Raw genomic sequence first — 25,802 nt, forward strand, 5'->3', positions numbered from 1 at the left:
AATTTTTCGGTTACTTAAAAAGGCAACTAGATCTTTTAATTTTCAACGAACGTTTTTATTAGTAAAGAATATACGTAACTTAAGAATTAACTTACGTAACAAACTTTTATATTCTTATATTTTTGATTATATATATGAGGGAGTTGGTCCCCTCGTTAATACCTCGCTCTTCATACTAAATCTTGTTTTGTCCCAATTCTTTAAGAATGACCCCTGAATCAGAAAGGCCGTAGAATAAATAGTTGAGATTACTTACAAATTTTTTAGCATAAAGAGCGAAGTATTTATCTCCTCCTAAATACCTCGCTCTTTATGCTAAAGGATTTTTAGAACTCCTCATATGCGTAATAATCTCTGTTCGTTTTAAGTTTTAATGCTTCTCCTTATTTCAATTGAAAAATTTTTTCATGTTAATATTTTCATTGTTGTTTTTTTAATAGTAATGCTAGAAAATCCTGCGCCCTTTTCATTGAATTTCTCTTCCCCCATGAAATATTCCTCCAAGGAAAGATCCTCCCATATAGCCCCTCCCCTGAACCCGACACCCAAACCAAAAAAATCCCCCTGATAACGTCGGTACACTTCCCAGTAACCATTACTGTATGTAAACATTGGTCAAAGTTTGTAACTTGCAGCCCCTCCCCCAGGGAATGTGGGGGATGTCATCCCCAAAGACATAGTTATTATGGTTTTCGACTATGCGGAACAAAATGGCTATCTCAAAATTTTGATCCGTTGACTTTGGGAAAAAATGAGCGTCGGAGGGGGCCTAGGTGCCCTCCAATTTTTTTGGTCACTTAAAAAGGACACTAGAACTTTTCATTTCCGTTAGAATGAGCCCTCTTGCAACACTCTAGGACCACTTGGTCGATACGATGACCCCTGGAAAAAAAAAACAAACAAATAAACACGCACACGTGATTTGTCTTCTGGCAAAAAATACGAAATTCCACATTTTTGTAGATTGGACCTTGAAATTTTTTCTATAGGGTTCTCTGATACGCTGAATGCGATGGTGTGATTTTCGTTAAGATCCTATGACTTTTAGGGGGTGTTATCCCCTATTTTCCAAAATAAGGCAAATTTTCTCAGGCTCGTAACTTTTGATGACGAAGACTAAATTTGGTGAAACATATATTTAAATTCAGCGTAAAAATCCAATTCTTTTGATATATCTTTTAGCATCGAAATTCCATTTTTTAGAGTTTCGTTTACTATTGAGCCGGGTCGCTCCTTACTACAGTTCGTTACCACGAACTGTTTGATTAATAAAAAATTGAATACTTTTAATTATAACCCTTATCAGGCACGTACGCAGGATTTTTTTTCAGGGGGGGCAAAATCTTCGAAACAGCAGATATAAAGTAGTACTTTTTTATTTAGTAATGCAAAAAGCACGTATATCGGAAAATATAGAATAACTTTAATGTGTAGTATTGTAGCGGATGGGGGGAAAAAAACTGAAGCCTCAAAAGTACGTTTTAGGCTCAGGTTATGTTCATAGCGATTTAGAGCCAGTGTTTAATCTATTATATCCAACTGAAAGGGAAATTTTAGGGTTAAGAGTGCAATGTGGGTGCTGTGGGGGGTAGTTCTTCTATTGCAAAAACGTAGATTTTAATGAAAAATGATTGTTTCCAAAATCGATCCATTAAAAGCTGTACTTTATCCTGAAAAGGGGGGATAAACGCCCTAATATCAAGGATAATTCTATTTTGCTGTGAAAATCAAACTCTTTACAAAAAAAAAAATAACAGTACAATTGCTAATTACTTCAAAGAGGGTAAAAAAATTAGACAGAAAATGGGTTAATAATTGGGCAGTGACTTGACCGGATAATTGCATGCTGTAAAATCCCCCAAAAAATTCTTCACACATGTATCTAGATTCTTAATAAATGTCCTACTTTTGCCAGAAATATCAAGAAACCATGGGGAAATTAAACATTTCACAAAATTTGGGGGGGGGGCGAAGGCCCCTCCCCCTGCGTACGTGCCAGACCCTTATACTGAATTTGATTCTTGATCGTTGTAGTTATACAAGAAAATATTAAGGGTAACAATAACCTTTAGTGCTCTCTTTGCTTCTGTCATGTGCCAAATTATAAATTGACTATGGTATTTCATAAGGCTTTACGTAAGGTTTTGATTGCTGGGTTGCAATCAAGGCTAGTTGTATCGATTGGCACACTTTTTCCAAAGCTTCCAAAGATATAGGTATTAGAAAAAATTTGATATTGTTTTTAATTTAGAGAAAAACAAATGCCATGTATAACCTTCCTAGGAAATCAAAAATAAAAACCTGTTTGTCTTGTCCTAATTTTTACCAAAATTTTTGTGTTGGCTCATGGAGACTGGGTCTAAATTCGAAAATTATTTAGCCGAAAATATGCAAAATGGAAACAGGTCTGCTTATATTGGATGGGCTCCAACCGAACCCCCACTCACAGGCGCTGTCCCACTACTGTCCAACGCGGGTGCTTCTGGCTGCTGAGTTTCCTCTCTGGCCCGGTACACACCTCTTTAAGCAACCTCGTGATCCAAACCTCCGCGAGGATCACGATGTTGACGCAAGACTTAGTGCGGACGCCTACTCAACATGGACATCTCGGCCAGAGGAACCCCATCCTCAAACCATCCACTGTTTCCGGCCCCCACTTGGGTTACAGAAGCGCGCTACCGCTTCCAGCCATCAGTGAGATAGTATCATAGGTGTGTTGAAGTAATTTGCAGTCAGTTTCAAATCCCACCGGAGACACTTTTTCGTATGTAATTACTCTTGATCCCGTTGCATTTTGATGGTTACATGAACAAATATACCAATCTATCATAATGGTTATTTGAAATTTGTCACTTTTTAAGGGTAGGCAGACTTAATTGCTCGGGTTTTCTTAGGAGGACTCATGTATTTATTAAACAATTTCTAACTTAGAAACAACTTTCTAACATCTTTTTCATATTAAATTGCTGAGCGCAAATTTCTCAAAATCATTACAAACAATACTAAAAAAAAGGGGAAAGTTGCGGGAAAAAGAAGAGGAAAGTTGCTTCTTGGAGTGCGTGTACCTCAACTCGTAATTGAATTCCCATTCAAATCTTAGGCTAGGTCGAATTGAGTTACGATTAAATGGAAAGGGGGCTGAACTGAATGGGCGACGAGTTGCGGGAGGGTTGAGTGAAATGGGTTGTTCTGGATGAGGTTTCAACTTTGTTCTTAAAGTTTATTATCCATGCTCGTTTCTAATATAAAAAAACACAAAACATATGGGTTTGTCACAATTCATAATATGTTCCACAGTAATATTTTTACAAATACACCGCTTTTGAAACCTTATCATCAAGTAAATAGGGGACCCTAGTCAATGGCAAAATTGCGAAAATGTACTATACTTCCTGTTTAGCCACGTTTGCTCAGGTCAATATTTTTTCCCTTTAGTTAACGATCTTTTATTTCCTTAAATATATCAGTTCAAGATTGGATTTTCTTTGTTTTAAAACATTCAAAAATAAATATGAATACATCCTCTATATCTACAAATAAAACAGAAAAGGAATCGTTGAAAAAGAAGAAATCATTAAAAACAATAAATTTTTTCGTAGTAAAATATGAAAAAGAAATCATCGAAAAAGAAAACAAGATTAGTGCTTTTTAAAATAATATTTATTCTGTGGTTAAATAGGTTACATTGGTTGTAGTTTGTTCATAGATGGTAGTAGGGGGGAGGGTCAACTTTAGAAATCATTTAATTGTTTTAACTTTTTAATTCAAATGTTTAAATCAAAACTCCAATATTGCTCCAAATTCTCTTATTTGTAATTGAAACGCCTAATATGAGCTGAAAACGTTCTATTCTGTACTGTTTGGATTCACATACTAACTCAAAACTATGGAACTGCCTTTATGTATAATACCCATGCTGACTTCTCGCTATTTTCGCTTTTCTAAGTATTTCTTTTAACCATCTCCAACAAACAATTGACGCGAATGCATGGGCGTGCATAGTTTCGTCTCTAGGGGGGGGAGGGTAGCCGATTCTGTGATGAGGGGGGAGCTGAAGTTATATTGGCATTTCACAAAACCTTACATTGCCAGCAAGTTCTATCATACCTATGAAATGGACCTATGAAGGTCCAGCATTAATCTTCTTGGATTAGAGCAAAATCTTTCCAAGAGATTCTGGATAATTGCTTCTTGTTTGACTTTTATTCTGTCATTCCAGCTGTTCATTTCTAGCCTTTTCAACCATCTACCTTTTATCAACTGCTTATTTAGCCATTTACCTTTTTTCAACCATCTACTTTTTCAGCCATATCTAGTGTAACTTTTAAGTTCTAGGTGGGGCAGCTACCCCCCCTTCCATACACTAATGCATGAATGTACAAAGGATTATTACTGAAGTTAGTTGCATTTCACGCAACGCCAGCGCTACTTGTGTCACATTTATCTTTGGATCAGTATGCTAAAGGAAATGCCTGCTGAAAGCAGGATAACGTGATTCTGGACAATATATGTATCATTTTCTTGCAATTTAGAAATGTTATGCTCACGTATCGGTATCAACCCATACTCTTCATCTGTCGTTATCAGTTTTAACATGCGGAACTACGAGACGGGTAGGTGACGGGACTTTTAGACATAAAAAAATTCAGTCTTCTCCCCTCTCTTCCTGAAATGTATAACCCCCCCCCCATATCCTGATTTACACAATAAAAAAGTTAAAGTGATTTACACAATAAAAAACAAAGATACAAAGAGGAAGGTTATTTCCAAACTATGTGTTAAATTTTCCCATCCGATTGATATCCCTAGTCAGTGTTAATTAATTTAAACTTCCTACCCCAATGCTGCCAAGAATTGTTCAGATTTTCTGGATATTCTTAACCAAACAATGCTCAACCCGTAAGTTAATAAATGACCCATTTTTTCCGAATGCTTTAAATTAAAAATACTGTCGCTACTTCAAATGTAAGAAAATTTCTAGGGGGATTCTCCAGGAAGGAGAATTTCCTCAAGGGTGGGGGGACATTTTTGTGGGAATCTTGTTTGTGGAATTTTTTAATTGGACAAGACCCTTTTTAGTTATTTTTATTTTAGAAAAATGAAAGAAAAACAATCCAAGGTGCACTTTTTGGGTGCTAAGTGGCATTTTATGATTGCCTTATTAAATCAAATTTATAAATATAAAAATCTGTTCATAAATGAGCCCATAATTAGCTCTCTATGATATCCATGTGTCTGGCCCAGTCTTTCCATTCCAGAAATTTCACCCAAACGGCGCTTCAGTGTGTACCATGTGACACTTTATGACGACGGCCTTATTGAGTCTAATATGTTTATACAAAACTAAAATTGAAGAATTAGCTTTTATGAGTCCTTATATATCTCTCGGAAAAAAGGCGGCCCTAGTTACACCAAACTTCGCGCAAATCTTTCGAAACAAATACGTAAAAATGCGATTCATCCTTTTTATTAATTGCTTTGCCTTTTTCAAAATCCTCATTATTTCGTCTATGACAAAAAGAAAAAATTGCATCACAAAAGTGTTACAAGTTGTAGCACGTGCTAAAGTGCTATACATTATGAAATAGTACTTTCGCACTAAAGCCAGACAAAGTTTCGCCCCTAATCAAACTCTACTTTTACCTTACTTGCTTGCCCTTGGTTCACCCAGCTTCCCTTCACGGAAAAACAACAATTTTGTATGATCCGCCGAATTTCTTCTCTTTAGCTGCAGGTTTATACGTCATAATGGTTAAACAGCTGTGAAACCTTTTTATCGACTCCTAGAACTTAATATAGCTTATTTCTATGGATACGCTGGTATATATTAGTAACAACAAGCTAAAGACATAATATCTTTAGTTTATTATCGCATAAAAGTCATAGTTAGTAGCTTCTCAAGATACAATTATATGCTATGATTAACCGAAAAATAACACAAACAAACTTATCAACACGAGAGATTACTGGCGATCGGTAAAACCACTTACAACAAAAAAAAATTGACGGCTATCAAAAAAGGATTTTTTGGTGCCAGTTTACTACCTAACATAGACTAGTCTAAACACTGAAAGTTTAAAAATAAAAATAAGTCTAAAATTCGCCATAATGAGATTTTCATGACAGTTAAAATTCTTGCATATATTGCAAATCGAGCCAATGGTTCTATTTTTAACAAAGAAACTTGCACTATTTTTACATTTTATTAGCTTCACAACGTGCAAAACAGCGGTAAATCTCAGACTCTCTGATGACTCAAAAACAACCTTCATCCATCGTAGGCTACTCCGAGTGCCAAATCGGGAGGAGGGAAGGGGCTGCTGCAAAGACTTAACTTTTAGAAGGTGTTTTCATAACACAGTTCGCACGGGAACAAGGATAATTTTGTTCTGGGTGTTATCAGCCCTAGGAACAGGCCTATATTACCCTTATTTTAGGTCAAAATGCGAAGCAGTTCACCTGCAAGTTTCTTGAACGCGTGAATCATTAGTGCTGTTGTTTAAAAGGGGAATTTGAAACGCTTTAAAGGGCTTTAAAGACACATAATAAAAAACAATTTAGATTCAATTATTTCAAATACAATGAATATGTTTCAGGTATTATTGCTTCCTCTAACAAATAAAAAAACATAATGTTGATTGTTCCTATCTTTCAACTATTACGTAGTAGCTTCTACCATAGTAGGAGTTCAAGGTTTTCTCTAAGGGAGAAATTTACGCTTTGCAGGGGCATTTTATTAGAAAAAAACTAGCAGTTTAATACAATGAAGTCTTTGCCTCGTTTCTAAGATACATTAACATAGACCCTCCACCCCACTCCTTTTTCAATTTTACAGTTTATTTTATCGAATTTAATAAATGTATTTTTAGACATGTTGTTTAGAGGTCATATTTCAATTCGCTTGCAAAATACAAAAGCTGCGATTTCAGTGGATGTTAGGAAGATTCTCTTCCTGTTTTTACCGTGGTGGTGCTGGAAATCCCCACCCCATGGATAATTCTGTCCGTGGAAAATCCCCCGGCAGAAAATTCACCTCCTCCTCCACCCGAAAAATGTATGTATACTTCCCAATAACAAATACTATACGTTAGCAATGGGCAAATTTTATAACTTAAAAACCTTTCCTCAGGGGCTGCAGGGGGTCATATTATCTCCAAAGGTACACTTTAAAAAGGCACTAAAACTTTTAATACTAGTTTGAATGGACCCTCTCCAGATATTTTGGGACTAATGGGTCAATGCGATTACCCTGAAAAAAAAAAAACGAAAAAACACACATATGTGATCTTTCTTCTGGCGAAAAATACGAAATTCCATATTTTTGCAAATAGGATATTGAAACCTCTACAGTAGGGTTCACTTATAAGCTGAATCTGATGGTGTGAAAAACATATTTTTCACTTTTAACTTTCATTTTCAGTTAATTTGGGAAAATTGGTTCCGACTATGCCCCCCACCTCACGAGATTTGTACAAAATTACGAAATTGCCCCCGTTTCTAAATCATAAATCCCTAATCCCATAATTGGCACTTCACTGAAAAAAGCATGTTATCCATTGTTAAAATATATGGTTATAATTAGTAACTTCATGAGTCCTGACAACTCCACGTAGGTCCTGCAGACTGACGCTAGAATTACTTGGTCGTATAAACTTTGGAAGAGCCTCATTAGATTAGAAACCAAAAGTTCTAGTTCACTTTTGAAGAATCAAGTAATAAGAGGGCAACCAGCCTCTACCTCCTAACCGCCATTTTCTCCAGAATGCATCCGATCAAAATTTTGAAATAAGTCATTTGTTCAAAATAGTCCAAAGGTTAGATAACCATGCCTCCAAGGTTAACCTCCCCTTCAGCAACTCATGGGGTGAAAGCTGTAAGTTAAACCAGTTGTTCATTGTTAGCCATAAATTTTTAATGGAAAAGGTTTTTGTATCAAGTTTGGAGGGGGCTCATCGGTTGGATGTCAAAAGTTCCAGTGTCATTTAACAGTCAAAAGCGATCGAAGGGCTTCAATCCTCGCGCCCTTCTTTTCCATAAATGCATCCGATCAAAATTGTGAGATAGAATTTTATATAAAACATTCTAAAGTTTAAATAACTATGTCTCTAGGGATCACAACCCTCAGCGCCTGGTGCAAGGGCTGTAAGTTATGAAATTTGTCTATTGTTAATATATAAGGTTTTATATTAAGAAAAGAGGTTATGTTTGATCCTGAATATCCAAAAAATCATGGAGTATTTAGGTCAAATTTTAGAGAAATGTCAAGAAGAACGCCAAACACAATACAAAAACACTTTTTCCTTTATAGGTTATGATAATGTATCTAAAGAAAGAGTGATGGTATCAGCGGTCACGTCGTTCAAAAAATGCTTAGGGGTATCTTCAACTAAATGAAAAGGCACTATGTGCATCCAGTTTTACAATAAGACATATCTGCAGTATGTTGGAAAAAACTGAGGTAATAAGGCTGGAGTACAACTGGTCCCCTTCCCATGTACCTTTTGGCCGCAATCTCCTCAAAGACATATGATCAAAATTCGTTATCTAAATTCATAAAGTTCAAAGATTTTCACAACAGATATTTAATACTCAACGTTCAGGGAAGGTCTAATTCAGCTGAAAAAATGAAAAATAAATCTGCCCTAATGGTTTGTAACATCTGATTTCTTTTCTTTTTTTGCTACAATGAAAACAGAGTTTTTTCTGTGAATGATCTTGACAGGCATTTGTATTATGATTTAAAAACAAACGATTCCAACAAGGGTGAACATGTAAAAATTTTGACCCCATGTTCTACCCCATGATATTGCGTCATATTTGAAGTATATTAAAAAACTAAGTCCGCAAGTTCAGTTGCAAGAGGGTTCAATTACACAAGGGTCCAGTTTCATAGGGGTTCAGTTGCACGGGGGTCCAGGTACACAAAGGCTCAGCTAAGTGGGGTTGAGTTGTAAGGAGGTTCAGTTGCACGAGCATTCAGTTAAATGGGCTTCAATTGTACGACGGCTCAGTTACACGAAGGCTCAGCTGCACGAGGGTTCAGTTGCAAAGAGGTTCAGTGGTACGATAGTTCAGTTGCACGGGGTTTCCGTTAAATGGGGTCGAGTTGTACAGAGGTTCAGTTTCACGAGGGTTCAGCTAAATGGGGTTCAGTTGTACGAGGGTTCAGTTTCAAGGGTTTCAGTTATAAGGAGGTTCAGTTGCATGGGGATTCAGTTACAGGGCTCAGTTCCTTGGAGTTTACTTGCAAGGGGGTTCAGTTACACGCACACCCCCTTTTTTAAAGTCAAGAGTAATCAGAGGGTAACCAGCCCCCACACCATATTTTCACCATCTGATCAAAATTTTGAGATAGTAATTTTGTTCGAAATAATCTAAAGATCAACTAAATATACCTCTGGGGCAGATAATAGCCCCCATGACAAGGGGTGTAAGTTATGCAAGTTGTCATTGTTAACATCAGTAGCGGATTCAGGGGGCGTGAGGGCACCCCCCCCCCCTAATACAGTGGTGGATTTGGGGCTGGGATTAGGACGGCTTCCTCCGGTTGGGGCACTGTAACACTTTAAAGCTATTTTTGTTTTCAATATTTGAGTTATAAATACGTTCTTAATTGTCAAGGCTGTTTCTTTTTTACAAACAAGTTCGAAACAAGGTTTCTGTTACTTTGTGTGTTCTCTGTTATATTTTTCTGATGACACATACCACCTAAAAGTATTTAAATAAATTTAGATTTATCACGAGAATCTGTCCTTATTACCCCAAAATCCAACTGGGAGGTGAAAATCATCGTTTCGTATTGCAAAAGGGGGAAATTCCATTCACAACTTCTTTAGGCTGTCAAAATAATATATCAGGATTGTGCTGTCAAAACAGGGCTGACGTAATGTTGGAAACTTCTTTTACTGTCAAAGATTTGTTTTCGAGTCTTGCTATGCTTGCTTTCGCACAGAGGTGAAGAAATTGATATTATTACTTTTTTTGGCTGTCATAAAATATGGATTTGGATAACTCGTTACAATTTACAACTATTTGCACAAATAAAAAAACTACGATTTTGCTGGTGTTCAGTAGAAAAATTAAACATCTTTAAACACACCAACAAACAATATAGGAAAGAGTAAAGATTAAAATACACCAAACTACTTGTTCACATCATCACTTTCAAGATAAACAAATACCTCCCAACAATCTTTTTACTTATTCCTGGAGCTATTACGGCAATAACTAAAAAAAAATTGTAAGCCCCATTAGCCTGCCATAATAAAAACAAATTTGGAGAACCAATAGAACTAATTTTACCTTGAGAATCAGAGAGAAATTGCAACACATCCTCATAACACGTGGTTAGGTGGCAATTCCAGGCACATAAACGCAGTAAATCGGCTTCCGCGGGGTTTAACTGCGAACATTGAACATAAGCACTGTTTTTCAACTGTTTTAGTCTAACTTGGCTCATACACGGCTCAATATCAGTTGCTATTTGTGCCGACAAAACCTGTTCTAGGAGAAAAGGTCGGCCCATTAAATCATCCAGCACAGACGCAGCGAGAGTAAATGAAATCTCGAACCAAACACTTACAAGACACCATCAGCAACTTCAAAAATTGTTTTTCTAAAATTGTTCCAACCATCTTCCACATTGTCAAATTTTAACCTCTCAAGTTTAGTATTCAACTGTTCCTAGAAAGTTCCTCTCATATTCCCATCCTGGAGTCTACCAGCATCACAACTTCGCGGGAAGTAGTTACCCTTCAGAAATTTCAGTTTTAAATTAACCCTAAACACTACTAGACGATGATCCTTACTTTTAACATCAATGACAGCACTCCTATAAACCCTAGTAGCTTGTATTGATCCTGCCAGTCCTTAGTTTACTTTGATATAATCAATAAGGTTTGCTGTCTTACCATCTCATGAATACCATGTCGACATATAGCCCATTTTATGACCTAGTACTGTATTGGTTATAACTAGATTGTTATACCTACAAAATTGCCAAAGTATGTAGCCATTGCTGTTTTCTTTTCCTAAATCAAATTTACCTAGGCTAGGATACCATCTATCCCTATTTCTACCGACCTTGGCGTTAAAATCTCCTAGTAAAAAATAACATATTTCTACCTGGGACCCTTTCTATTTGCTCCCGTAACTGGCTCAACAGTGGCATATATTACTATAACTGATATCCTGAACTTTTTAGTTACAAAATTAGTATTATATTATTAATACATTCCGAGCCTAAACAAGACTTAGCAGCTTCCTTATTCATCATGAGCCCTACTCCCTGTCTATGTTTCCCATCCTTCCTGCTTGAGTAAACAAATTCTATATCACTTAATTTCATGCTTTCTACACCTGGGATACTAATTTCTGAAATATCCAATAAGTTGAGTTCGAATCGCCTGAATTCGTCAGTCAAAATGTCGATGCGATAGTCATTTTTTAACGTTGTAACATTCCCAGTTCCAATTTTCATGATCTTTAAACCGAAAGAGAACAGAAATTACACTAAATAATCAAGTCAAACTGAAAAGGAACAGGAATTACCACAAATAGAAGTAGGGCTAACGCAATCTAAGCCTTCTAAACTCCAGAGAGTCATTTGCACTTTACGCTGCAGAAAATACCATGGGAAAGCAGGTAAACGTAGTGTCAAAAAGTAAAAAAAGGAGGCAAAGGAAAAGTGTGTTTTAATAGACTTTTACGCCGTAATTACAAATTTTTATTTTTTACTTTTTTTTCAAAATCTGACAAATTCCAGATTTTTCAGCCTCAGCCCCCAACAGGGGTGGATCTATGGGATTTTTTTAGCCGGGGGCTCAAAATATTTTACATCGATAAACTTGCGAACAAAGAAATACAAGCAATTTAAATGCTACCTCAACGATTATATGCCGTAGGTAGGCTGTGGAAATGGTCACAAATTTAATTTAAAATCTGCTGAGGGTTAAACTTCTAATAAATCTGTTGAAATTAAATGATGTAAAAACAATGATACAAAAAATAGTAAGTTATAGAAACCACCATGCCATAAAAAAAATTAAAAGATGTTTACCCTCTACGAAAAATATGATATTTAATATGGCAAAATAATATTATCCCTAAATCCACAACTACGTTAGGGGGCATGCCCCTCGTGCCCCCACATTGATCCGCCACTGGCTTCCAAGAACATTTTTTAAATACTGCCATTCCCACTCTTTTTTGAATTTCTACGAATGCCCTTGCTTCAAATACTAAGTAGTTGTTGCTGATAAGATATCGTTAAGCAATATCATGCTAAGTACGACAAGACTTCTTCGCAGCACGTTTTCAGCTCTTGCCTGTTCCAATACCAACCTATTTATAAGGCTTCCCCCCAAATAGTCAATTTACCTCATCCTCCTCCGAAATGGATTTCCTCCTTTGAGTCGACAATGTCCATAATATCGTCTTCTTTCTAGTAGTAGTAGTAGTATTAATTTTAGTAGTAGTATTAATTTATTAACCAAAGGAAATAACACAGACAAAATCAATCGGTAGCACACCAAAAGCGTTGCTTGCGAGGGTGTGTTACTAACAAAAAGAACAAAAAATAGAAGGAAAAAAGAACAAAAACAGAAAAACAATGAGTTAATCTAAAATGAGCAGAAAGGTGAAACCGTGTACCGAGAAAAAAAAAATTATATAAATAATTCATACACAATCAAACAACATAATATCATGATCCCGAAGCAAAAAAAGAAAACAAAAGAAAAAAACAATAAACAATTATTTTCAATACTAAATCAATCAATCTCAATCTATTTCAAAGGTATACCTACCAAGAAACCCCACACGCAGCACGGCCTTAAATTGATTAATGGGCAATTCTTTAATACTTGGAACAAGCTTATTCCATAGCTTAGCCCCTCTATAAATAATTGAGCTATGACATTTTGTTCTTGAAAACCCGGCCTAGGTGAATCATAGTATGTCATTCTGGGGAGGGAGTTGTTTAAGGATTTCTCAAAAGAAAGGAGGATCAGAGAATTTCCCAGAGGAAGAGGGAAGGAGGGGGTCTAAACTAATAAAGGCATATCGACAAACCAGTTTAGAGGGGTAATTCCCTTCTGTGTAGGTATGAAGCCCGTTATGTTCTTATTTTGTGTCTCGTAAATGCCATATTATAGCACCCTTACGATTGAGCTTCTCCATAATATTTTTTCTGTTCTAGAAATCCACTTTTAATGCAAATATTATAAAATTTTGAAAAGTCTAATTGAAATAAGTGAGTGACGTTATAATAGTTATACCGGTTTTAAACCTCGTAAAAACAATGAAGTAAGCATATTTCAGTTGACTAGTGAATATAGTGCATGAATGCAAAATTTTAAAGGTCAAATACTAAACTTAATAAATGATAGTGAAAGTTATGCATAATCACTTCTTGAAGCAAAAAGAGACAGAGGCAGGAAATATTGCTAAGCTTGACCCCACCCTTATTGCATCTGCCCTTCAAAAGGTACTAACTATTTATACAAGACTATCAATATAAAATATAGGAATGCTCAATCACACGTAGAAAGTGTTTAGGAAAGGATGATTTTGAGAACTTGCTGTAGTTTTGGTTAGTGTCTCATATCTATTTTTAGTTAGAAACAGGGCCCTGTGTTTTACATGTTATTTCAGTGGATACGCAAAAACACCCACAAACAAAGTCTAAAGATCTAACATTCTCACATTATCTAACATTCTCAAACTTTGAATATGGTGGCACCAATTCACAAAAATAGGAGAAAGGGCAAGATTTTTTTTTTTTTTTTAAATGAAGATGAACCAAAATATATTCTTTAAAAACTAGGGAGAGGGAACTTTTGACTTTAGAAGAAAGATGCAAACAAAGTTCTTTTTTAATCTAGCGGGTAATTCCCCCCCCCCTCAATCGGCACCCCTGTTATAATGTAAGTTCAACAGTTCTGTGATAAACCGTCTTCAAAGCTGTAATCAATATAATTATCAGTAAAACATTATATGTAAGGGCATCAATTGGGGAAAAATAGTGGGTGCATTTGCCCCCTTCTATATTATGCCTTTCCCACTAGATTTTGAAAATTATCTCTTTTTTTTGGGGGGGGGGGGTACTTTTTCATTGAAAAATACCCTTTCTAGTATTTTCAATGAAAAGTTGATGAAAAAAAAACAAAACAGAATGACCCCCACAGATTTTGAAAGAGCATTTTAGCCCACCACCTAGATTTATGTGTGTTGACACCACTGAATACATTTTCAATAACGCTTTCATCCTCCGGATTTACATCTAAGTGTCCCGTAAGACTTTTTCGAACTTCTGAGATAAGGGCCCGAATTTGTTGCCTTTTTTAATTACACAAGGGGGCCTTATCTTACGTGTTATTTCAGTGCAGAGAAAAAAGCCATAGTTCCTTTCGAACCTTAAGTTCTGACGTCCTCAAACTCCAGAGAAAATTCTCCAAATCTCTTGTTAATTTGCAGTTAGTAAAGAGGATCTTTCCTCCTTCCCCTCTCCCCTTTATTTGTGTTTTTTTTTCAGTGAAGTTTTTTTACGCGTATCTCGTCTCTGTATATAAGACATCTCTGTCCCGTCTCTATTCTCCCAAAAAACACACGCATATCGTCCCTGTCAAGCCTAAAGCTCATATTCGGCGTCTGCAAACTCCAGAGAAAATGGCCCAAATCACCTGTTTGTAGAAAAGGAGCCCTTCCACCCGTCGCAAAAACACATAAATATCGTCTCTGTCATGCCCAAAGGTCGCAATTGACATTCTCAAGCTTGTTATATAATTACCCAAACAGGGCAACTTACGTGAAATGATGCTTCGAGCCTCTTTATCTACGTAATCCTGCTGATCCTCTCTTGGTTCAGATTAGCAAATTGTTTTACAGTAGCTACCTCAGAAGTGTAGACATTTTAGGTACGACCTTTAGACAGAAGTGGTTGTACGTGGGAGGGGGGGGGGGGCGGAAACTTGCCCGGACACAGGAATTTAAGGGGCGTAAAATTTCCAAAAAAAAAATCTAATAGTTCTGTAATTTTTGAAATTTTTATTCCTTAAAATACATTAGATAGTGCGGTTGGCAATAAGCACAAGCAAATTCAATCCAAAAGCTTCATTTTTTCCCATATTTTCCTCGCCATTTCTTAAAAATAAAAAAAAGTTGAGTGAATTGAATTAATTTTAATTTTTTTTGTAATATTTTACATTCAAATTTTGTTAATAAATGAAAAATTTGTTAAAATCTGATCTGAAATTTTTTTGGAGGCAGAGGGTGAGGTGCTAATCAAGATTTTGCCCCGGATGCGAGAAAGACCAGAATCGCCACTGCCTTTAGGCATGACAGTGACAACATCCACGCTAGATTATGAATCTTTTTCGTTGTACCCATATCACTATTTACTCGTGGGATGCATGGGCTAGGCTATATATAATTCGGGTAAATATTTGCATAGAAGGAGAGGTTTGTGGTAACGTGAAGTTAAGCACTTTTAGGAATGGCCAAAGTAACTTAAAATCCTAGAATACTTACTTATATCATTCCTAAAAGTGCTTCAGTCCCAAATCCTCCGATGTGCAATTATATAGTCCAAATTATATATTTCCCATGCTTTATGCCATACGTTCGTTCTTTTCTTTCTGCTTAATACCCGTAAACAAAAAAAAAAAAATACATTTTAAAAGTGATACAGATAGAACAGAAAATATATTAGATTTTTTACATCTACTAAGACTGGATATTTTAACATAAGAATAGTTAAGGGGAAAAGAAGCTAAGAGGTATTCAAATGGTGGCTTAGATAGAATCTCGGACGGCTCTACATTTATTACCAGGACTGGTAAGGGGAACATAAGAATGGTTAAGAGGAAAAGAGGTTAAGAGACATTTAAATGGTGGCTTAGATAGAACCTTGGAAGTTTCTACATTTATTACCAGGACTGGTAAGGGGAACATAAGAATGGTTAAGGGGAAAAGAGGTTAAGAGGCATTTAAATGGTGGCTTAGATAGAACCTTGGAAGTTTCTACATTTATTACCAGGACTGGTAAGGGGAACATAAGAATGGTTAAGGGGAAAAGAGGCATCTAAATGGTGCCTTAGATAGAATCTCGCAAATTTCTACATTTATCACCTTTTCTCCAGGTCTCGCACCTTTAATCGACGGATACAAGCTTTTACCATTTAAATGAAATTAAGTCCATTTTTGGTTGGAAAAGGTGTTCTTAGCCTAGTGAAACTACAGTAGCACGATTTTGGACATAAGCTTTTGGAAGGAATAATTACCATTGAACCAGCTTCTGACGTCCTGAAATGTATCAGTACTAATTACAATGACATAAGCTAGGAACAGCGACATTTGGAGGGGGCATGAGGTTTTAGGTCCCCATCTTCGATTTTGAAAACCTTTTTTTGGTAATTTCATTGAAAAAATGTTTTTTTTTTGTATTTTCGGCCGAACAATAAAAGCGCAACAAAATTCTCCATTCCTATATTTTGAAACATATGTCACCCTACATTTCCGTGAATTAACGTCTTACCTATAGACAACGATAAATATGAGCTATAGCATTATGGCATATATTGATTTCCAAAAATGATTCCCTAGTTTGGCTACCCTCTAGGCGGTGAACTGGAAGTTTTCTTCAATCTCATTTGGATCCATAAGAGACAACAACAGAAATGTTACAATAATGGAAGAAAATATGTCACCATTCCAGAAAAAAAAGTTTTTTTCGAGTTTTACCCCCTGAAATATTGTTACTAGACTGCTTTGCCCTTATACTAAAAATAATATATGGGTGTATATGGCTTCCAGTTTCAATATCTTCTGACAAACACTTCATTTAGTTTAGGTCGTTAGTTAAAGCTTTTCAATTTGAATTTCTCCTCTCCTCAGATTTGCCTTCTTCATTTAAATAATCTTTTTGGCTCTTTTACTTAGCCCTCATATTTGTCTCTTTTATTTGGACCGTTTTACTTGACCCTTTTACTTGGCACTTTTATTTTGGCTCCTTATTTGGCTTTATTTGTTTGATCCTTTAATTACTTGTTCTATTATGAATTAAAGGTATCCGACAGATATTTTAATTTAGTTTGAAATTCTAATCTACTTCAAAATTAGCTTAAATTCTAAAATGTGCGTTTTATATTAGTGTTACTGGCAATAGCCTCTGCTCAGCAGTTCCAGTTTGATCCAAACCCAAGATTTGAGGATTTTCGACAGCCAGCAAGCCGGTTACCTCAGAAGCCCGTCCGTAAGCAAACAACTCAGCTTGAGTCTGCCGAAACTAGTGAAGAAGCTGATATCAATACAATTCCAGGTATGAAACCGAAATAAAGGAAATTATTTTTGTGTAAATGTGTAAGGTCCAAAACAGGCCAGCAAAAAGTTATTTTGAGGTGGGGGCGTGTTTGGGGGGATCCCAAATTCACCAAAGCAAGAAAAGTCAGTGTTTGCGTTAAATTTTCAGTTATTTCTATTAGGGAAAATTGCTCTCGAGAAAACTCTCGAAATAAGACTCTCGAGATTTTAGGAAGGGGGCATGAGTGTTTTTTTTTTTATTGATACCAGATTAGACTTATTTCCTTCAAATACAACAGCTCCAGTACGAATTTCAATTACAACATTTTTTTTTTAAATGTCGAGAGGTTTCAAAGAAGCAAACAAAAAATACTTTGAAGAGGGGTGAGTTTAGGGGAGGGGTGCCGAATTCATCAAACCAAAAGAAGTCAGTGTTTTGTTTAAAATTTTTAGTTATTTCAATTGCAAGATTCTCGAGATTTCAAGAAGGGGGGGGGATGTGTGTTCCGTAAGTCATTTATTTATATACACGAAACTAGACTTATTTCCTTCAAGTATAATGATTCCTGAGATATAATTATGGCACCAACTTACCTGAGTTTTAAAGACCCTTTAAAACTCACCCTAGGTACAGGGTACGTACCAACAGGGTACGTCCACCCTGTTGAGAGCTCTGCTTTTTATTCCCTTCCATGGAATTAAAGCTTCCTGTGAATCAGTTCTCATCTTTTGCCTTTTTCGAAAACAATACACCTTCCGTATAGCCCCAGCTAGTTTGCCAAGCAGCTTGAATTTTCGTAAACTAACACCTTTTATCCTTAAAAAAATAAACTAAATTTCCTTAAATTTGACTAGTAAAAATTCCAATTTTACTACCGGGCGTTTGAAAAATCTACATGGCAAAAACTAAATTATCACTACTAGCAACCCATCGGAACATCAAACCAAAGCAACTGCCGACGCTACGTCTTTACCCCTCTCTGCTCACGCTTTACTCTTTACTCCTTTCCATGAAGTCTCGACTTTCTTTGATTTTGCTCTACTTTTTGTCCCATTCGAAAATGTCATACTTTTTGCCTAGCTCAAAGTTACCGAGCAGCACAATTTTTTGCAGCCTATTATCTATTATCCGTAAAATGTAAATCGAACTTCCTTCAATTGGATTAATAAAAGTCCTTATTTCGAACTTTTTGATTACAAAAACTTGATTAAAATTACTCTCCGTGGTACGGACGGAAATTCCACTATCTTCATGTATTTCACTAACCAATCTTAAGAACCTAGCAAAAACACTTAAACCCTCTCCCTGAAGATGCAATTGCCCTATGATTCCTGCTTACTATTCCTTCTCTGTCTTATAGGGCAGATATTCGAATTTTGAAGCTCTGAAGACTACTAGTAACAACATCATAAAAATGAACTGTATAAAGTTTCTTAAAAGAATCCTCCTTGGCTATAGTTACCAGTCTACTAAATTTCAAGTAAATCCAGGCACATCCGTGCAGATGGTCAATGGGGCTCAGAAGTGGCGGGTGTTTCCAAATATTTATCTCCTCTGTCCCTGTGGCCAAAGTTACCTGCTCCATAGGTTTCAAATAGATCCAAGTACTTTTGTGCAAAGATCGGAAAAGGGCGTAATTATTCTTACTTCCTACTGACCCAAGGTTCTTTCCCCATATGTTTCAATCGGATCAGTTTGAAAAAAACCTTCCTAAACTTCTGCTCAGAATTTGCTTGTTGGTAATGGTGTTGGGGGTAGGACAAGGGGCCATTTTGTGGCTCAGATCATGAAGATTGAAAATTCTTGAACGAATTCTGACTTGAAATATATATCTTGGATAAATTTATAATTTTGTTAAGCATTAATTCAGGAGAAACATTAAGGTTTGAGTTAATAAATAGGTTCTTTTCATATATAGGAAATCCGGTAGTTGGTTACCCCTTCCTTCCAGAGATTCTGTAATTTTTATATTTGGTAATAGCTTTCTAAAGCGGACGTACATATAAGCATCTGCATTTTATGAACTTGTCCTTCCCCACCCCTTTCTAAAACAACTCCTTCGCATAAGCATGTGTATAATTAAAGGAATACTTCACACTAAGGGGAAAAGGAGATTCATTAATAATCATCTGCCTGGAAAAAGTGAGAGTATTATATTGAGTGTGAGGTTCCTTTAAAGTCATCGTTATCTCTTCTAGGCACCCCAGGGGAGAGTTATCCGACTTTTCATTCTGTTCCAAGAACCAATTTCAACTGTGCTGGTAAAGTACCTGGCTACTACGCTGACGTGGAGTCTCGATGTCAAGGATGGCATTATTGTGACGACACAGGACACTTCGAGTCGTTTCTTTGTCCAAATGGCACAATCTACGATCAGGTATGTAGCCAATTTTTGGATTAATCTGCACAAATTCTAAATTACGCGTTTATCATAGTTGTCGGATTGTAAGTTTTCCAGTGATTTTTATCTTAATTTTTAAGTTAATTTATGTCTTCCAAATCCAAGTAAAAAAATTGCTTATTTCACGCACATGCATAAATGTTTGACTAGACATACAGAGAGCCAGGCTTGAGAAACTAGGCCTAGAGTAGGTTAAAACGACATACAGTGTAGCAAAAGTAACAACAAGCCTAAAAATCATTCACTACTACTTCATTGCAGTACCAAGCCACCTGATCCCAGCATATCTTCACAAGCTCCTCCTCCATCTCAAGATATTCAAACCTCACACTTTACACCCTCCCCATGAAGTTCTAATGCCTTTAAAATTTTTCTTAATGACATATTCCCATTATATTCACGAACGACCTGCTTTCCGTTTGGCCCAAGACGGGTGGCCAGTTTGGCAGCTTGTCATACTTCATCCATTAAACGTGGCCAACCACCATAGCCTTTCTTCCATTATAGCTCTAGAAAGTGGGATTGAACCACACTTATGCAGCTACGGTGAGTGATATACGGTCATAATGTCGGTCAGTCAAATGTTTCTGTTTTGATAGTTACTACAGAAACAAATCTGAAGAAATAAAGACCAAGAAATGGGGTCTTTTAAGGTCAACAAATATTTTTCTTGATGAGCACAATGAACATTTCGGGAGGACTACCGACACAATTCATCGGTGCTATCACAAAAATTAGAAGAAAATTCCAAGAAAATGTGGACGATACAACTTTGATAAAACCAAACCAAAAGAGCCATTGGCGTTACTGATATTTTCGTTGGCCTTTAAAAACTGCAATCCCAATTTTGTTACTTCAAATTTGTTTTTATTATGACAGGCTAATGGGGCTTACATTTTTTTAGTTATTGCCGTAGTGGCTCCAGGAATAATTAAAAAGATTGTTGGGAGGTATGTGTTTATCTTGGAAGTGATGATGTGAAGTAATTTGGTGTATTTTAATTTTTAGTCTTTCTTATATTGTTTGTTGGTGTGTTTAAAGATGTTTAATTTTTCTTCTGCACGCCAGCAAAATCGTATTTTTTTATTTGTGCAAATAGTTGTAAATTGTCACTAGTTATAACTATGTTTATTAATAAAGTCGGTATCTTACATTTCTTTTAAACTACTCCCCATTCAAATTCAACGGCCCTAGTGTTTTAGGTGTCTTTCTTAAAGAATGGTGAATAAATTCAGACTTTAGCATAAAGAGCAAAGGTTGAAGAAGGGGCAGCCCCTCTCAAATACAGAATAATTTCTCTTCGTTTTAAGTTTTTCTGTTGCTCCTTACTTACAGTAGGATTCCTGACCGATTTTTAAAATATGCCAGGACACCCCCTTCAATCCCCTCGTGTAAAGTTTCTCCTGGAAAAGTTCTCGGGAAAATTACCTCCCTGTATTGAGTTCTCAACATGGAAAACTCAGCTCCACAAAAAATTTCTCTGAAAATTTTTGTATATGAATGAATGAATGAATGACTGTATTTAAAGCCATTTTTCAGGCCGTATACATACATATAAAACAACAAACAAACAAAATTATGTAACAATCGACTTTCGAATAACAAGACCCTTCCGGACAAAATTTGCCACTGCTACTATATTAATTTTTGAAGTCGACTTCAAAGTTCCAAGAAGGGGCTCACACCCACCCACCCCAAGAAAGCTCCCTCTTAGCTCTTTTAGCCCCTGACACCTGAAAAGAAAATGGTCTAGCCCATCAAGATTTCCGCAAATTGGGCAAGTATACCGCATTTCCGGGTGGCACCTATTTTTCCAAATACTGTGAAGAGGGAGACAGTTTGCTCGCACCTGCATCCAAGACCTCAGAGATTCTTTTGGAATCCCTAATTTAAAATATAGCTCTTTACCATAATTTTCTTTCACCTTATAGTAAGAACTTAAGCTTTCCGACTGGCTAAGGTCACTCCACCATTTCTGAATTTCTTGGTCTTCCAGCCTTGTTTGGATCTCTGACAGAAAGGCTTTTTGATCTGAGATTGGACCCTCTCCTTCATTCTATGCATACGATAGACCTGTGCTGTCCAGTAGTTTTTTGACATGGAAGGGCCATGACGATTTTTGTCCCAGGGTAAGTAATTCATCATATGCTGCTCTGATGAGTCTTGAGGAGGGACATTGCAGTATTTTCAGCCAAAACTTAATTAATTGGATCTGTCTATGTTTTCTCATGGAGAAAAGTCCCAAATCTCCCTTGATGAAAAGTGTGTGAGTTGTGGCGTGCAGACCTAGCATTCGTTTATAATATTGTAGCTGTAGAGTTTCTAATGAGTTTGCCCCTTCTAGGCCCCATACTTCCCCTCCATAGTGGAGGATTGGCCTTATTTTTGAGTTGAACACGTTTTTGTGCATCTTTAAGTCACCTATTCCCGTCAGATTACTGTTCCTTAACAGCGTTGCCATTGCTGTTTTTCCTCGATTTGCCATCTTCGAAATGTGATTGCTCCATCTTCCGTTCGATGTTAGAAGGATTCCTAAATATATTGCCTGAGACACAACCTTCACAGCTTCACCATTCAAATTAAAACTTTCCTCATCTTTATTTCCTGTTAATTGTCTACGGCAAAAAATCATCACCTCTGTCTTTTTTGTGTTAATTTCCAGTTTCTTTTCCTCTAAATATTCAGCTGTTAAATCTAACAGAGTTTGTAGTTCTGAATTGGATCTTGCGACCAAGGCAATATCATCGGCAAATAATAGTAATGATAATACTTTATTTCCAAGGTGTACAACTGGCGCCCACCTTTTTTCAGGGTATTCGGCAAGATCATTTATAAAAATAGCAAAAAGTTTCGGTGATAGGGTACTACCCTGTTTTACACCTTTTACATTAAAAAAAAACTCTAGATATACCGCTTCCTGCTATCTTTACCACATTTCTGGTCAAACAATACATCGAGAGAAGAACCCTTAAAAAGGGTGACGGAATTCCTGTTCCTAAAAGCGTTCTAAACAGAATTATGCGGTCAACATTGTCAAATGCTCTACTTAAATCAAGAAAAGCCACGTACAACTTTCCGTTTCCCTTGCAATACTTACTAATCAATGCATTTAGAACAAACATTCGATCAGATGGTGAGTATCCTTTACGAAAACCGGCTTGCTCTTCTTTCAGAATTTGCCTCTCATCCAGCCATAATTCCAACCTTTTGTTTAAGATTTTGTCCAAAATTTTTCCAAGACAGTTTCCTAAGCTGATTGGTCGGTAATTCTCGCACAAACTTGCATCACCTTTCTTAAATAGGGGGATAACTACAGATATCTTCCAAGGATCAGGCCACTTTTTTTCTTTCATAACCAAGTTATACAACCCCACAAGCAGAGGTAATAAAACTACTTGTAGTACATTCAAAGCCTTTGCTGGAATTCCATCTGGTCCTGGCGCAGACACACTCCTAGTTTGTCTTATGGCATCTTCTACTTCTTCTCGCTGGGTTTGGCGACAAAGGTGATAATCTTCTTCCAGTAGGGGGTATTCAGTGTGGTCACAAGAGGGGGTTCCGACTTCTTCTGCCAGTTTTTCGAAATCGGGTGGGGGCTGTTGTGTGCCAGATGCTGTACCTGCTTCTAGTTTCTCAAAGAAGGGGGGCCACTCGTCTTCCTGTGGAATACATTTGGGAGCAGTCATTTTTTTTTTATGAAACTCTTTTCCAGAATTCCCGGAGATCATTTGTGTTATAAAAATGCGCAAGTTCATTTTGTTCCCGCCATCGAAGCTCTAGTTTCTTCATTTTTATCATTAGTTTATATTCTTTTCTTTTACTTCTATACTGTCGGAGCAATTCCAATTTTTCAGTTTCCTTTTTGGATTTTTTAACATATTCTAGCATGTGATTTAATTCTTCTTTTTTCCGTTCACATTCATTGTCGAAGAACGTGCTTTTTTGTTTCCCCTTTTTCTCCATTTTTTCAAGTAAAGGACTCCGTATCAGCTCCGCGAATTTTGAAGAAACTTCATTTACATTTCCCGTATTTTCCTCAATCTCACATGCTAGGGCATTCAACTGTTGAACCATCGGCTCCGAGCAAAAATAATCTTTTATTCGGGTTACATCTATATTTTCCAATAACAAATACTGTATGGGAACAACGGGAAAATCGCATAATTTTAAGCCCTTTTCACAGGGGGTCATGTCATATCCAAAGGCATAGGGATTTTCAATACTGAATCAAATGAATACCTCAAAATTTTGATCAGATGTTTCTGGGATAAAGGGGCGTGTGCGTGTGGGTATGCATGCGTTTTTTTTCATCTGGCAAAAAAGCAAAATTTCGCATTTTTTTTGTAGAAAAAATTTGCAACTTCTATAATACACTTGTCTGGCTTGCTGAATCTGACAGTGTGATTTTCATTAAGGTCGCTTGACTTTTCAGGGATGTTTCCCCCCTTTTCCGAAAATCAAGCAATTTTTTCAGTCTGTTAGCTTAAAAAGCTAATTCTTCTGATGTATCAATCGTATTCTGTTTTTTGAAGTTTGCTTTTTAAAGTTTTGGTTCCTATTAGGCTAAATCGCTCCTTTCCTGTATTTTGTTACTACAAACTGTATGATAAGTTTGTTTGACATATATATCTATATCATCCATCAATAATTTTTATTTCTGGAAGTTAGATTTTTTATAATAATTTTTATTTAATAATTAGTTAGATTTTTTTGCAGCAAAATCTTAATAAACTAATTTCTTATCTTTTAGGCAAAGCGTGTCTGTGATTGGTGGTTCTCAGTTGACTGTTCCCTAACCGAGCAGTTCCACGAAGTAAATAAAGATTTATATATTATACCAGAAAGATTTCAAGAGTCAGAAGAGTCATTTGGTTCAGAGGAAGGAACTCCTATTGTGAGGAAGAAACAGAAAAAAGTTAGCCGACAAAGAACGGAAAACGTACCCATTTTCGTCCCTCAGTTTTAATTTGTTGTGATATTATTTTTGTAATACAACTATATATTAAGTATATAAAGCTAAATATTAAATTTATTTTTCGGAATGATTTATACCTACTAAGCCTGTGACTACTGTGGGTTATGGTCGATTCAAACATTTGTGAATTACTAGGATTTCAATCGGTGCTTTCACTATCTTCGAAGTTTCTGGAGTTGCACCGAATTTTCTTAAAGAAAATTTCCTTCTCCAAAATTTCCCCGAAAAAGAATATTTACAAAAGCTAACGATTTGTATTTTGTTTTAACGATCGTCTCATTTGCAGAAACTGATTTTCGGGGTGATTTCAGAGAAGCTAATTTCTATTTGTGGAAATCCAGGTAAACCCCAGAAAATTCAGAGCTTCCAAACGATTAACGTAGCTAGTGGGGAAGTACCCAGCATCGGGGAATTACCCTTTAGACGGATGGTAGCACCCATCTCCTCCGCCTAAAAACAAGAGCTCATAAGGCACTTGTGACGAGGTCGGAAGAGCCAAGAGCTCATATGGTATGAGCTCTAGCAAAATTCTAAGAATCAATAGATTAATATAAAAGGAAAATCAGAGGCTTAATGCCGGTGGGGATTTAAAATTAGAGCTCTGAGACACGAGGTCCTTCTAAATATCAAAATTCATTAAGATCAAATCACCCACTCGTAAGTTAAAAATACCTCATTTTTTCTAATTTTTCCCCTCCCTTCAGCCCCCCCCATATGGTCAAATCGGGGAAAACGACTTTATCAAGTCGATTTGTGCAGGTCCCAGACACGCCTACCAATTTTCATCGTCCTAGCACGTCCAGAAGCACCAAACTCGCCAAAGCACTGGACCCCCTAACTCCTCCAAAGAGAGTGGAACCAGTCCGGTTACGTCAATCACGCATCTACGACATTTGCTTATCCTACCCACCAAGTTCCATCCCGATCTCTCGACTCTAAGCGTTTTCCAAGATTTCCAGTTTCCCCGTCCAACTCCCTCCCAATGTCACCAGATCTGGTCAGGATTTAAAGTAAGAGCTCTGAGACGTGAATTCCTTCTAAATATTAAATTTAAAAATACCTCACAAACGGTCACCCGCTCTTAAGTTAAAAATGCTTCAATTTTTCTAATTTTTCCGAATTAAAAC

At 36.6% G+C, this 25,802-nt stretch overlaps 1 protein-coding gene across 1 annotated transcript; it reads left to right on the forward strand.

Annotated features, from left to right (window-relative positions):
* Positions 1–13,488: 13,488 nt before the first annotated feature.
* Positions 13,489–24,742, forward strand: LOC136026270 (uncharacterized). The gene is made up of 4 exons (XM_065702658.1): positions 13,489–13,591; positions 17,150–17,317; positions 19,498–19,676; positions 24,451–24,742. The coding sequence occupies exons 1-4, from the start codon at positions 13,564–13,566 to the stop codon at positions 24,664–24,666; spliced, it is 591 nt and encodes a 196-aa protein (XP_065558730.1). The 5' UTR covers positions 13,489–13,563; the 3' UTR covers positions 24,667–24,742.
* The last annotated feature ends 1,060 nt before the right edge of the window (positions 24,743–25,802 follow it).

Source organism: Artemia franciscana, chromosome 4 (assembly GCF_032884065.1).
Source record: "Artemia franciscana chromosome 4, ASM3288406v1, whole genome shotgun sequence".
In the NCBI taxonomy this organism is placed as follows: domain Eukaryota; kingdom Metazoa; phylum Arthropoda; class Branchiopoda; order Anostraca; family Artemiidae; genus Artemia; species Artemia franciscana.

Excerpts from the sequence above, each read along its gene's own strand:
- LOC136026270 (XM_065702658.1), top strand. The coding sequence starts at position 13,564 with ATGATTTTGAGAACTTGCTGTAGTTTTG. Across the intron at positions 17,318-19,497 it reads TGATATCAATACAATTCCAG|GCACCCCAGGGGAGAGTTAT; the intron begins GTATGAAACCGA and ends TATCTCTTCTAG. Across the intron at positions 19,677-24,450 it reads ATGGCACAATCTACGATCAG|GCAAAGCGTGTCTGTGATTG; the intron begins GTATGTAGCCAA and ends CTTATCTTTTAG.